Consider the following 14,701-nt stretch of genomic DNA (forward strand, 5'->3'; position numbering starts at 1 on the left):
GCGCTACAGTTACACTGAATGGTTTACTAGCCTCTCAATTCAACTCATTTTTCACCTTTAGTTCTTTCCTCATCCCAGAATATCTTTTTCTCTTGTCTTCATACCTTCAAATTTTGTTGATTATTCAAGACTCAGCTCTTGAGAAAGAGAGCCCTATTTCTTATGAAACCATGGTTTATTTCCATCACAAGGGTGAAAGTTAACGTCTCTCTTTTTGAGTTGCGACTGTTCTTGTCACGTGTGTCTCTCTTGATGTAACATGTTCTCTTTACTGTAATATGTATGAGTGTGTGTGTGTGTGTGTGTGTGTATAATCTCTCCTTGAGGTCACCAAAGGAGACCTGGGAATAGCACTAAAACCCTGGGTAGACATTGTTGCAATATAAATAGAAATGAGAGGTTTTTTCTTCATTCTTCTTCTCCTGAGAGCAAGGAAAACAAAAGGGAACAGCAAACGGGCTAGAGAAGAACATAACCTGCCCTGAAAGAGTTAATCACTCCTTGTTTTACTTTAACTGTCACTAATCTGTAGTAACTAGATTTGTACTTCACAAAGCTAACCTCACTGCCTGACACTATGTAAGTTACATTTTGCACCTATCACCTCAACCCTGTGTGAGTTACATCCTGTGCCTCTCATTCCCTAAACTTATTACATCCCTGAGCTTACATTCTATAGCCCCCTTGCAACAGATCACCCTTTGTAGTTTTTGCATTTCAGAAAGAAGGTCACTAGCCCGATAAACCAGAGGCAAAGGGATGCAATTACCAGCCTGCTGGACCCCAAATTACTGGGAGGCCTGACATCAGCTATGACTGTTTCGAAATAATGCAAAGGAAAAAAAGAATGCAAGACCTTCACTACTTTTCGTCCTCATCATATACCCCTGGACTGCGAGCCCCACGTATAAAATCTTCTCCGATTCCCAAGGAGGGGGGTCATAGTTCTTGAGGTGCCAGCCTGCTGTGTCTTCCCTTCTGCCTGGCAGAAAAATAAAGCTATCTCTCTCTTCCTCCAAAATCTCTGTCTCTGTACTTCTGTTCAGCATCGGTGCACAGAGTAGCCAACATTTCAGCAACAACATCACAAATCAAAGACCTCATTAATATTCCCAATTTTTAAAACAATGTGGAAAAAGGCACATGCTGCTACCCGCAGGAAAATTTTTACCCTGGACCTTTAACACAAAGCTACAGGTACAAGATCTCCCCCAGACTGACTTCATAAACTCATTCTACTCCAGATTCCATTTGGAAGGTACTCACAGAATCAGATCAATGAAACTGTCCATATTTAGTTTACATACAGAGCCTCCATCGAGGTGGGCTGTTTCTGGTAAGGCTGCTTCATTATGGCAAAATGAGGCCACAAAACACTGCCTCTCTTCCTTACCTGAAGTGAGTGTTCATTGCAGGTTCTTGCCAAGGCAGGATGTAGCCTCCTCTGATGTGAAGGTTGATATGGTCAATGGGAGCCTCCAGGATTTTACGCCCACCAGTTGATTCACTGCCAGATTCCTAGAAGGGAGAAAATAGGCAAGGAATGATGACGCGGCCCCCCCCCACCCAAAATAGATAAAATGAATGCATGCTTTAAGTCCTTCCTTTCCGAGGAAATGTGCTGGAAAATCAGCAAAATACTGTAAATCTAAGGAGAAAATCTCTGATTTTCAGCTTTGCTAAAACCTCTGAAAATCTAGTCTTTTCTCTGTATTCCCCAGAAAAGGTGAGCAGTTGTGGAGAAGTCAATGTAACATGGGTGTCAGATTTTACCTATTTATGCTTTTATGAATACTTTTCTTTAAGCAAGCCTTGCATGGCTGAAAGGTTGAAAATTATTGCCTTAGAAAATATGTGCCTAGAAGTCAGGAGAAAGTTCCAGACACCTCTCCCTGCCTGCATAGACCAACCTGGTTCTTCACAAACAATGTTAGTTCTTACCGTGCTATAGTCATACCAACGGCCTCTGGGAATATAAGCATGGACTTGGGAAGTGTTCTGAAACATAAAATCAACATGTCATTATGAATATTCCAATAATTTGATTTTAATTTTTAAGATTATCTCTGTAGAATTAAGATTAAAAAGATAATTTGATTAATGACTTTAAGAGTTTGAAAAGTTTTATTGAGAAAGATCCTAGGAAATTCTTTAAATACACAGAAGAATAAAATTTTAAAAAAAGGTAGATTTTGCAAGGATGCAAAGTGATAAGATACTAAAATGAGAATCAATTGTGGTTGTAAAGTTTCCATTAATGGAGACCTTGAAAAAAAGATAAAGATTTCCCTTAGAAGTTCTAGAAATGCATTTGCCTGAAAATAGAGAGCTGTATAAGGCCATCTGTAAAATGCCCTTCCTGTACTTTAGATTATGTGATTGGAAGCTGTCTGATCTGTGATGGAAAACTCACACTTTCCAGCACGGGGCTGATTAAGATGGCAGGGCCCAGCATAAACTGGTCGTCTATATCCCATGTTCTGTTGTCATTTATAAACCTTAAAGAAAAAATATGAAAAACCCACCCATACTGTTATGACAGGTACAGAGAGTTATTCTCAAGACATCCCAGACCTGCTGCTTGGGGAAACAGGCTCTACTCACTCATGGAGAAGGGGTCGGACAACAGTGCTGCCCTCAACGTGAGCTTTATGCATCAGAGTATAGAGGTAAGGCAGCAGGGTGTATCTGGTCTCGAGGACTTTTCTTGAGAACATCTCAAAATCTGAGCCCCAGGCCACAGGATCTTGTCTCTAAAAGGATAAAGGAGCATGTGAAAGGTCACCTCCTCTTTCCTCCATCCTAGTAGTATGAGAAAATGACCAGTAGGCACATATCCTGTTTGTAGGTTACACACCCTTTCTCCTTTAATTTCTACCTTCCTCTTTCCCTACATCTGTCTTCTTTCTAAACTGGAGTTTCTCGCTTCCTCCTCTTCATCATGGACCCCTCAGTAGCTGCACAGGTCTAGCCTTGCCCCTGCACATGTGTAGAACGATGCGTGTCTTTGTAGCACTGAGGTAACTTGGATAGATTTAAGTAAAATACAAACCCATTATTCTTAAAAGCAGAGAGAGGACTTCCTAGATGGCACAGTGGTTAAGAATCTATCTGCCAATGCAAGGGGCATGGGTTCGATCCCTGCTCCAGGAAGATCCCACATGCTATGGAGCAACTAAGCCCGTGCGCCACAACTATTGAGCCTGCGTTTTAGAGCCAATGAGCCACAACTACCGAGCCCATGTGCCGCAACTAATGAAGCCCATGTGCCTAGAGTCTGTGCTCCGCAACAACAGAAGCCACCATGAGAAGCCTGTGCACAACAACAAAGAGTAGCTCCTGCTCACCGCAATTAAACAAAGCCCATGTGCAGCAATGAAGACCCAACACAGCTAATAAATAAATTAATTAATTAATTAATTAATTACTTTTTAAAAAGAAGAAGGAGCTTCTTTTATTTTAGCCCCATAGGGAGCCATGAACACTTCTCTCCTCATAGGCACTAATCCCCCAAGAGATGAGAAAAGGTATATTCTTGAAAATTGTTGATAATGCTGGTGTTTTGAACTCTGAGGGTTTTCCAAGCAATGGAGTTGCTGGTGATTTTTATATTTTTTCATCGTACAAATAAGAACGATGCTCTTGAGGGTTGTGATGTGAGGACACAAAACACCTGCAACATAACCTGCTTCCCTCACCCTTGTCCCGAATGTGTTGTGGTTCCTGGAAAATGGATAAAATGCCCCCAGCTGCATCCAGCGAATACACATCTCATACACAGCATCTCCGGAGAATCCGCAAATGTCCGCTCCTGTCTGAGGAGAGGCAAAATCAGAGCACATTTTAGGTGGGACTTTTGTGGGTTCAGACACACTGACATCTGACTGGGGAATCAGTAATGGCCCCAACAGGACTTACATAAGAGATTCCAAAGAGGCTGAACTCCATCATGCCTGCAATGAGAAAATACAGCTGTGTTGGACACAGAAGAGCAGCCCTTTGGAAGGGTAGGTTTGACCTGCCTCTCCTGCACCACATTTGAAAGCTCTGGGCCACTCATGATGAAAATATCAGAAGATGGGTGTGGATTAAAACTCACACCCACAGAGAACTCAGATCCTATTGATTTTACTGACCACGTGTATGATAATTAGACACAGTACCATGACCACTGAAGAGCACACAGCCTAGTCCCCTCCCCACCAGGAGAGGCCCCTGGGATAAGCCAACACACCAATGATAGATTTCTTCAGCTGGTCCCATGCGGCCGTGTTGTCACCCAGCCAGTGTCCTCCCCAGCGGCCAGAAGAAGGGAAAGTGGAGCGGGTGATGACGATCCCTCGCTGTCCTGTCACCTCCTGCACAGCTCTGCTCAGGGGGAACAAGGGGTGAGCTGAAGGTGAATTTGAGGCTGGACAGCCATGGAACTTTATCACAGAGTGTAGCTTCAGCCTGGAGCATGAGACAGTAGTGATGGTCCATATTGAGCCAGAAAGCATCCACCACTTAAAAGTGATGCTCAGTCCCAGTGAACATCCCAGCAGGACAACTGGAGAGAGAGCATCACCTAAAATGTGGATTTCTGTTCTTCTTCTCTTTTAATGTTTAAATTTATTTTAATTTTTATTTTATATTAGAGTATAGTTGATTAACAATATGAGGATGCCTTCTTTAAAAAAAAAAGTCTGATTATCTGTCTGCTTCTAGGTAAGAGGAGGGGTGGGGTGAGATGTAGGACAGATATTTATATATATATTTATATAGATTACTTTCTCCCAGGTATTATACTGGTCACGTTCATATGTACTGTCTCACAACCTTGGCCTCCTTTTACTGTCAGAAAACTAAGACTCAAAAAAGATAGATAATTTTTCAGTCATTTAAAAAGCAAGAAGGCAAATCTGGGACCCAAATAGAAGTATATATGACTATAGATCTTTTTGGTAATATGCTCTCTACTAGGCTAATCCTCAAAAAGTAGGATAAATTTTGCACACAGGGGCAAATATACATAAAAGATGTTTAAATCTCTCTTGATGGAAGGTTGGTCTTCTGTATGCAGCTTCAGCCAGAAAATAAAAATAATGTGTGAGAAAAAAAATCAATGGAACAAAAGGGAGAATCTATTGACAGATTCTAGTATATGATGTAATCCAAATATTTGCTAAAGAAAGCATCATAAATCAATAGACAGAGATAAATTATTCAATAAGTGATGTCAGGAAAATAGCTAGCTGTAGCGGAAACAAATCCCATTTTGATTACGTCCAATATTTCACACCAAGATAAATCCAAAAATAGACAGACATGTGTGCGTGTGTGTGCGCTTGCATGCACACACAGACACACACACACATACCAGTGAGGGGTAATGAAGCCCTGAAGTAAGGCAGGGATATAGAGTAAGAGTGGATGTGAGTGATGCAAAGAACTTTGTCACGGACCATGTCAGAACTCTTGAAATGTACCAGCCATAGAAAGAAATGAAAATTATCTATCCAAGAAAAACTACTAAATCTTGCCAAGATAGTGAGGGCTCTGGGATTTTAACATGGGGCTAGTCCCAGCCCCACCCCCATTCCTAGCTCACTGCACCAAAAGCCAGCAGCCAACAGTTTTGACCTCTTTCGGAGCTCTGTTAAAAGCACTATCCCAGAGCACAATGAATCCTTTTTTTCCCCTAACTTCCAGTCCCCAGGAAAAATCTCTATTTCCAGGGTATTATGGCCACTTGATTTGACTCAGAGCTCAACACAGTAGGGAGAAAAAATTCCAACCAGGATATGACCAAAACCGTAACCATGTACTGGCAACAACATCACAGGTGCTCAGGCCGTGGCTTCAGTTGAGGCAAAGAAAAGTATGGCTGGAAATTTAAAAGAAAATCCTAGAAAATTGGAACCATGGAGAACTTGAAAAAGCTCATACATATTCCTGGGTTTCTAAGAAACTAAACAGCCACAAGGCTGTGCACATGCTCGGAAAAGAACCATGAAAGAAGAAGGTTCCAGGACCTACTTTTGGCTGAATTTGAACCTCTGAGTGAGGAGGAAGTGAAAGGTAAGGCTGTCTCATGGACTTCCCTAAGTGTGAAGGTACATCTTCTCATGGAGGCAAGATATACAGGCAAGGCATTTAAGGTGCTCAAGGTGGCCTTACTGTTGCTCTCAGCTTGACTAAACTTTAAGCTGGGTGCTTCCTGCCCTCCCTTTTCTTAGAGCATTAACTTTGGATACATGTAACTGTTAATTCTTTCTCTGCCCCCTTGAGATGTAAATCTTTTTAAAAGCCTCTTGCCTCCCCAGTTTTCCAGCCTTTGGATATCTTTGTCACAGACTTGGGAGCCATTCCTTTGAAATATAATCAGGAAGGAGGACAGTGTCCTATCCAGAGACCCCTAGGAGGCTAGGAGCCTAACTTCAGTGGGGTCTCCTTGCTTCAAGTTGTAAAACTATCTCTTTTACGGAAGATGAGAAAAATTTACTTTTTCCTCTGAGTAAGGCCCATTAGTGAAAGCATACATGGCCTGAGAACTCTCCACCCAGCTCTCAAAAACTCTCCAGACCTTTGTTTCAATGGAGTTGAGCTCAGGTCTCTTTCCCTCTTATTGTTGATTGTATTAATAATGCCTCCCTTGCCTGTTCAGCTTTGCCCAGTGTAAGTTTTGCTTTGACGAAGGAAATGTTCTGCGTGAGCATTGACTGACCACTGAACAGTACTGATCCAGGAGTATTGCCAAGGAAGCCAGGCTTAAAAATAAAAAAAGATCTAAGAAAGAGGGGCTATCAGAGAACTCAGTGGCCACACACTGCAGGAGAATACAGAATCTACGAGACAGAAAAGTTCCTAAACAAATAAACAACAATAAAAACAACAAAAATTGCGACCATGAAAACCCAGCAACAGCAAATCTGCTGGGAGTCAGGGAGGGATTTTATGTCAGAGTTGTTACAATTTATTTTCCAAAATGTCCAGTATACCACAAAAAATTAAGCCATGCAAACGAACATGGAATTATGCTACATATGCAGGAAAAAAAAGCAGCCAACAGAAATGTTACTGAAGGCACTTAGAAGATAAGAACTTAAAATTAGCTATTATAAATATGTTCAAAGAACTAAAGGAGAGTATATGTAAATAATTAATGAAAAGTATGACAATGTTTCACTAAATGGAGAATTTCAATGAGGGGATGGAAGTTATTTTAAAAAAATAGAAATTCTGTAGTTGAAAAATACAATAACTAAACTTAAAAATTCACTAGAGGGACCAGGTTCAACATCAGATTTGAGTTAGGAGAAGAAAGAGTCAGCAAACTTGAAGATAGGTCAATAGATATGATCTAGTCTGAAGAACAGAAAGAAAAAAGAATGAAGAAAAGTAAACGGAACCCCAGAGACCTGTGGGACACCATCAAATGTACCAACGTACACATAATTGGAATCTTAGGAGAAAAGGAAGAGAAAGAGGCAGAAAATATCTGAAAAATAATGGCCAAAAGGTTATTCTCTGAAAACTATAAAATGCTGCTGAAAGAAATTGAAGGAGATCTAAAGAAATGGAAAGACATCCCATGTTAATAGAAGACAATATTGTTAAGGTGTCAATACTCCCCAGACTGTTTTATGGATTCAGTGCAATCCCTATCACAATCCCTGTTACTATTTTGTAGAAACTGATAAGCTGATCCTAAAATTCATATAAAATATGAGACGCAGAATAGACAAAGTAAAATTGAATAAGAACATGAAAGGCCACATATTATATGATTCTATTTTTATAAAATGTCCTGATTAAGCAAACTACACAGACAGACGCATGTCAGTGGCTGCTGGTGCTCCAGAGGTGGGGACAAGGTTGGGGAGTGACTGCTAATGGGTATAGGGTTTCCTCTGGGGATGATGAAAGTGTTCTAAACTTTGATTGCAGTGATGGCTGCAGAAACCTATGAATATACTAAACACAACCTAAAAAAATTCAGTACATTTACATGCTGCAATACATTTGCCATTGTAGCAATAAACAACACCTGCTCCCTTTAAATAGGTGAAATTAGCAACTTACTGGATCAATACATTTAAAAGGATTTTGGTTGCTTGGGCAACTGTGCCTGATATTTTGACTGGCATCGTAGATACAAGCACAACATATATGACATGGCAAAAGTAACAATGTGGAAAATGATCTCGCTGCCAATGAGAAAAACACACTCACTCATACGTGGGTCTGGCCTGGGCCCACCCGTACAGGCTGTGCACGTCGTAGTGCCGCACCGGGGAGCCGTCGGGCAGGAACTGCTGGCTTTCCATGCACAGGGTCTTGCTGATCAGGCCCTTGTCCCTGGACTCCAAACCTGGGAGGAAATGCTGAGTTACTTCTTGAAAAACTTGGTTTGCGCGTTCATCATCTTGGCATTTCTCTACTTTAATCAACAACCTTGTTACCAGTAACAGCTTCAATTTCAAGAATTTTTTGTCCACAAAATCAACGTCCTGGGGCTTTTTAATTAATGAAGGGTATGGAGCCCAGAAAGGCACCCTTCTTTCTGCTCCAACACTAACATTTAAGGAGGGCTGTCATAGCCCAGTTATGACATGATAAACTCCTTTGTTGTTTTGACCGTCTCTTCCACTAGATGGTAATGTTCTTAAGGTAATGTTCTTAAGGTCTGACTTCAGCCATTGTATTGATACTCATGTTGCAAAATCTTTCTGCTTTGTTAGCACTTGCCTGGTACACAAATATTAAATTAAGGAAAGATGGAGAAAAAAGCAGGAAGGGAGGAAGGGAGGGAGGGGGAGGGAGGGGAGAGGGAGGGAGGTGCTAGGAAGCCTAACTGCGACCCACACATCCAGAAACTTGGGTTCCAGAGTCCATCCCACGAATCACTGGTACAGCGCTTTTGTTTTGTTTTGTTTTGTTTCTGTGCAAAATGACAGGAGGTACAGTGCTTTTAATAAGGTGAGTCACTTCCTTCGCTAGGTTCTATGAGGTGAGAGAGCTCAACATTCTAAGACACCTTTGAACCCAAGGTCCTATGATTATTTCTGTTTGTACCACAGGACAACCAGGGAATGTCTTCACGAAGTACCCGTGAATATGGGCAGAAGGACTGCAGGGACTAGATTTCCATCCTCTAATCAAAAGAGTATGTGTGTGTAGGGGTTGGGGTGGGGAGCAGGTGTGTGTGTGTGTGTGTGTGTGGTTTGTGTGTGCGTGGTGTGTGTGTGCTCTGTGTGTGTGTGGCGTGTGTGGCGCGTGTGTCTGTGTGGTGTGTGTATGTGTCTGTGCTGTGTGTGTGTATGTAGAGGGTGTGTGTGGTGTGTGTACGTGTGTGTGCTGTATGTGTGTGGCTGTGGGTGGTGGGTGTGTGGTGGGTGTGTGATGTGTGCATGCGGTGTGTATGTGTGGGGGTGGGGGGCTGTGCAGGGGGTTATTTGGAGTTTAGCAATCAGTTCACAGTCAACACTCTGATCAGATGCACATCATGGCTTGGTTTCTTGCATACCACATCATGTCGTTATTTCAATGCTTGATTAGTTATTGATTTGCACTTATTCAAGGTTATTCTATTTGTGATTTTATGTCAGGTTTAAGAGTCTTTTCTTGCCAAAATCATGCTTCACTTTGACAAGAAGAGGAAAATCTGCCGGGCTGTTGAGCAGGGAATTAATGTGATGAGGTCGTCGTTTTACATACACGGCACATAGGGTGGGTTACTAAGAATGTCATCGCCGCAGCCCCTGACAGATCCATCCACAAAGTTTGATGGTTCATTCATGTCCTGCAATGAGTCAGCAAAAAAGATTCAGTCATGTCAGAGGCAGTATGGTCCTTGCTGTGGATGCCACTGACCTCACCGAGACGAAGTCAACCTCGCATCAGCTGGTTGCTTCACTGACCCTGTGTAATCTCAGGCATCGAGCCAAATGGACTCTAAGAATCTGTTTTGGTTTAAGAAGAGCCTTAAACTCCTAGTTTACTTCACATTGTTGGACTTTTAGGATTGTTTGGCGAAATATTGAAATTATGCGGGAATCACGACCTAAGAAAATCTCCTCTTGATTCCTCTTCCCACACAAAAAGCCCATCTCTGTTTTTCTCTGCGTGGATGACTCACTTTTTATCTGTGGCCTGTGGTGACTATGACCTACTCCTTATCAAGAGCTTAGACTAATTCTGATATCAGCATAGCCCCAACACAAGGAAGAGTCTCTTACTTTCTGCAGTAGACACAGTTCTAAAAAGTTGTAGGTAACTCAGAAACAAATCTGAAAATCAAAGAATACCTGCAGGGATTTATAACTTAAATGTAAGAAACAACAATTCCTGAGGTGAAGGTTCACTGCCTACCTTATCAATGGAAAAGTTAAATTTTGTATATTAGATGATCTTAAATAGGACATACAACAAGACAAAGGCAAGTATTTGGAAGAACTGTTGGCTATTGAGTTATTCAGCTACAGCTCTCCCTCCAGTGGGACAGATATCACAAAGCTATCGGGGTCTGTGTTCCTCAGAGCTACCCCCATCTCCTCACAGTTTGGGTTAATCTGTGCCCTTTTGTGTGCCTGATCTGTGCCTACCTATCCTGAAGGTCTAGGTGGCCAGGGTCAGCCCCAGGGCTGCCAGTGGGCTGAGCGATTTGTGTCTGGGTGAACCGCAGGCTTCTTTCAGCCTGGCCCAGAGCCGAGAAGCATTTCAGAGCTGGCCCAGAAATGCTTGGGATCTCCGGCCACTGGACAGTGGAAGACGGAATTGGGACACTAATATCTTCCCATCCCTATAAAAACACAAATAGAGGAGCTTATGAACATGTATCCCAGAGACATGTCAGGGAGCCCTGCTCTAAAGCCCAACTGGCTAGCATAACAAGCATCTGAACAGACCTTTGAAGCCATTTCCTCAGGGGAGTCTTAACCAGCGCTTATCAGAGGAACATCTGTTTCCTCTGCTTCATGCCCTGCCCACCCCAGGCTCTGCCCTGTATCACAGGATGGCTCTCAGTCTCCCTTAGCACTGGTCTCCGCGTAGGTCTGGCCAATGGGAAGCACCGGCAAGAGGTTAGAGGGTGGGAACTAAGAGACGCCTGGGTATTTGTCCCTCTTTCTTCCTCCAGCAGCATCTCCAGGGGTGGCGCATCACCTCCATGGGCTCCAACTTCCACCAGGCAGAGCGTCCCTGGGCAGACGTGCGATTCTCTCTGCTCTTCCTGCTGGGCCCAGCACCTCAGTTCTATAATAGCATCCCTCTCTTCCACCCCTCCAGCTCTCACTCGCTGCTTTGCTAGGCTCTGAATTGCCTCTGTGTTTTGACTACTAATATTGCTGAAAAAAAGCACGAAGGGTAACTTACAATCCACAATCCATCGAACTTCAAGCTCTTCTCTGGCTCTCGGGGGTTTTCATAGAGCTCTTCTATTTCCTTCTTCCACCAGGCAGCCGTGCTATTCCGCAAGAAGTCAGGGAAAGCAACGTGGGCTTTGTATAGCTGTAAGGGTGACACAGGCTCTCACGTGGGGTCTCAGTCTGTCTTGGAAGGGGAGTGTGGGGACTGGGAAGGGGAGATGAGTGGGTATTTGTGCAAGGCACTGCCCACTCAGTGGGTACCCTAACCTTAGGTCTGTGGCTACAGCTGCACCAAGTTAACTGTGGCCACAAAGACATCAGGGAAGTGACTTCATTCTCTGTTTTCCTAGAAGGTTAGATAGTCTTAAGCCCCTTTTAAACATGGGATTCCTTTTATGACTGGGCATTTCATCATATGAACTAGAAAATGAACGGTCAGTGTCTAGACAATCAAACTTCAGAGCACAGATGCTTTTTCTACACTGGCCAAATAAAGGGGGTCAATCGCGAGGAAACGTGAATTGCAGTGTAGAGGGGATGCTGGCTGCCTGGGCAGATGTGGCATCAAGTGCTGAGTCAAAGCCATTCCTCCTTTCAACTGGCTTACATGTTCTTTTACATGTAGACAAGTTCATTAAAACCCAATCTGTTCACAGCCTCTCCAGTGAAAATATGCTAGACTCTCCTTCATCACTTTTCAAGCAACATTCAGTTCAAACAAAACACAACCCATTGAAGGTGCTCATGTGAAGGTTTTTCATTTGTGATTTCCTTCTGCACATTTCCAGTTCAGTTGCATGTTGAGTTTTCCATTTGAGGATCTTTTTCTGCCAACGAATTACTGGTTGACAAGTGCACTCAACTTAGAGCTATTTAACCAAACATCAGGATAAAACTCATAAGTATCAAGATATTTAGGGCCATGTAGGCAAAAATCTGCATGTAACTATACCTTAACCTGAGTTTCATGGTCAAGGGATCCATCCACGTTCACATTGGGCAGATCTGGCCAAACCTAGAAAAAAAGTAGAAAAATTAAAACCTTTAAAAGGCGTTGCACACACACCATGAGATGTTTCACATTAGACTCTAATGACATGCATCTCCATACAATTCTGGGTGATATTTGCACTATTTAAGTTGTAAAGTCTGAATATATGAAATTCTGTGAGGTGAAAATAGGTGGGAGGAGGGGGTCTCTCGATTCATTCCATAAATTTTCAAATTTTTATTTCTGAATGTAATTAACTAAATCCATTTTAAGCATATCCTCTGTAAAATCACCTTGCAAATGATTATTCAGTTCTCACTGATATGCCTATCATAGACCTCTAACAAATTTCCCCATATAAAAAACAAAAGTGTGACTCTAAAGGAATACGATTGATTTCCATTTACAACCCATAAACTTAGCCTCAATACTTTTAAGCAGCATCATGACTTACTAGGGATCCCAAGTATATGCAGCATTAAAAAATCCATAGTATCAACCAATTTCATCTATAATTAGGACATTAACTATATACATTAATTCATTCATTCAGCAAACACTTAGCATTTACTATATGCCAGGCATGCTTCTACAATCTGTATCTGCTGAAGTTTAAGTAAGAAATAGTCCTTGTTTTCTCAGAGTTCACAGATGGAAAATAAGTGCTAGGCTGCATGCTATACTCTCTAAGGGCAATACTATAGAAAAGAGTCTGTCATACAGAGCGAAGTAAGCCAGAAAGAGAAAAACAAATACCATATGCTAACTCATGCATATGGAATCTAAAAAAATGGTACAGATGAACCCAGTGACAGGGCAAGAATAAAGATGCAGATGTAGAGAATGGACTTGAGGACAAGGCGGAGCAGGGGTGGGGGTGAAGGGGAAGCTGGGATGAAGTGAGAGAGTAGCATTAACATATATACACTACCAAATGTAAAATAGATAGCTAGTGGGAAGCTGCTGCATAACACAGGAAGATCAACTCGATGATGGGGGATGACTTAGAGGGCTGGAATAGGGAAGGTGGGAAGGAGTCGAGGGAGGGGATACAGAGATATACATATAAATACAGCTGATTCACTTTGTTGTACAGCAAAAACTGGCACAACAGTGTAAAGCAATTATATTCCAATAAAGAGCTTAAAAAAAAAAAAAAGAAAGAAAAGGGAGAATGAAACTAGTCTTTGAATGCTTCCTAAGAGGGAATATTTAAGTTGGTCTTGAAGTGCAGATATTATTTGGGTAAGCTGGGGAGAAGACATTCAAAGGCACAGTGAGCAGGGCATGTACCCAGGGCAAGAGGAAGTAGCATTGGATAATTACAGAGCAGTCTGAATCCTGGCTAAGAGCTACTGTCACCTGAGTCAGGAAGTTCACTTAAAACTTTGTTGCTGTCAATTGAACAATGAGGATGAGGACTGAGGCCACAAAAGGGAATGACAGAGAATATAGCACTTAGTGATTTATTTAGATATTGATTAAGCATCCTGGGTCAAAGATGAGAGTAGGTGACTGGGAGACAGATTTCAGAGTCATTCTCAAAGGGATCCTTTGTGTTTCTTAAATGACTAGCTGGAATACATAAGGGGTGGGGCACTGGAAAACTTCCAGACAATGAAACAAAGCTTACCAGTACTTTACAGGATTAGACCTGAAACCTTGGTCTTATTAATGTTTATTGAGCTAATCAGTATCAGACAGATTTCTACTCATTTGTAATTTATAAATTACCCAATATATTTTGCCAAGATATATTGAACCGCTTTTAATCAAGACATTGTGATGCTGATTAATTATAGGCACCTTCTCCCAAGCCTTACCTTTCCCCAGACAATATCACTGTTGTCTGGCCATTTGATGAACACGTTGTTTTCCTGCCCTCTGGTGAATGTGAGATACTGGGTCTCATTGCCAGAAATGGCTGGGTCCTGCAATGAAAGGGTTTAGAACAGCAAACATGAGAAGAACATCCCCAAGAAAATTCCTCTCCAAGTTTTTAACAATTCACAGTGCAGAAAGAAATGGTAAACCTCAATATAACACACCACACACACACACACACACACACACACACACACACACACACACACACACACACACACACACCCCATGGATAATTGAGAGCTAAAAGAATATATTGGTGTTTCTCTATAACATTCTTAAGGAAAAACTATGCCAATGTTTGAATACAATTCCTGGAGATAACCAGGTTAATTAGACATTACTCTCAAGAGGAGAAAGCCAATTTATTGTGTTTCCACAGTGTAATAGCAATAGTCCTTAAGAACATGAAAACTTCTTCTATTCTGTGGCCCAACTTGGCCATCTAAAGTGGCTTTCCCTGTTAACTCCACTCCAT

At 42.0% G+C, this 14,701-nt stretch overlaps 1 protein-coding gene across 1 annotated transcript in view; it reads right to left on the reverse strand.

The window, feature by feature from the left end:
• The window catches only part of LOC130851835 (probable maltase-glucoamylase 2), a 92,023-nt gene that overhangs the window by 21,818 nt on the left and 55,504 nt on the right, over positions 1-14,701 (reverse strand). Inside the window, exons 33-44 of the mRNA XM_057732546.1 lie at positions 14,163-14,270; positions 12,301-12,363; positions 11,356-11,490; positions 9,700-9,784; positions 8,215-8,353; positions 4,235-4,368; positions 3,919-3,953; positions 3,699-3,815; positions 2,605-2,753; positions 2,414-2,498; positions 1,942-1,998; positions 1,394-1,518 (exon numbers count right to left, since the gene is read on the reverse strand). Coding sequence (XP_057588529.1) covers positions 1,394-1,518; positions 1,942-1,998; positions 2,414-2,498; positions 2,605-2,753; positions 3,699-3,815; positions 3,919-3,953; positions 4,235-4,368; positions 8,215-8,353; positions 9,700-9,784; positions 11,356-11,490; positions 12,301-12,363; positions 14,163-14,270 — 1,232 coding nt within the window. The remainder of the gene's footprint in view (positions 1-1,393; positions 1,519-1,941; positions 1,999-2,413; positions 2,499-2,604; positions 2,754-3,698; positions 3,816-3,918; positions 3,954-4,234; positions 4,369-8,214; positions 8,354-9,699; positions 9,785-11,355; positions 11,491-12,300; positions 12,364-14,162; positions 14,271-14,701) is intronic.

The sequence above is a fragment of the Hippopotamus amphibius genome, chromosome 4 (assembly GCF_030028045.1).
Source record: "Hippopotamus amphibius kiboko isolate mHipAmp2 chromosome 4, mHipAmp2.hap2, whole genome shotgun sequence".
Lineage (NCBI taxonomy): Eukaryota > Metazoa > Chordata > Mammalia > Artiodactyla > Hippopotamidae > Hippopotamus > Hippopotamus amphibius.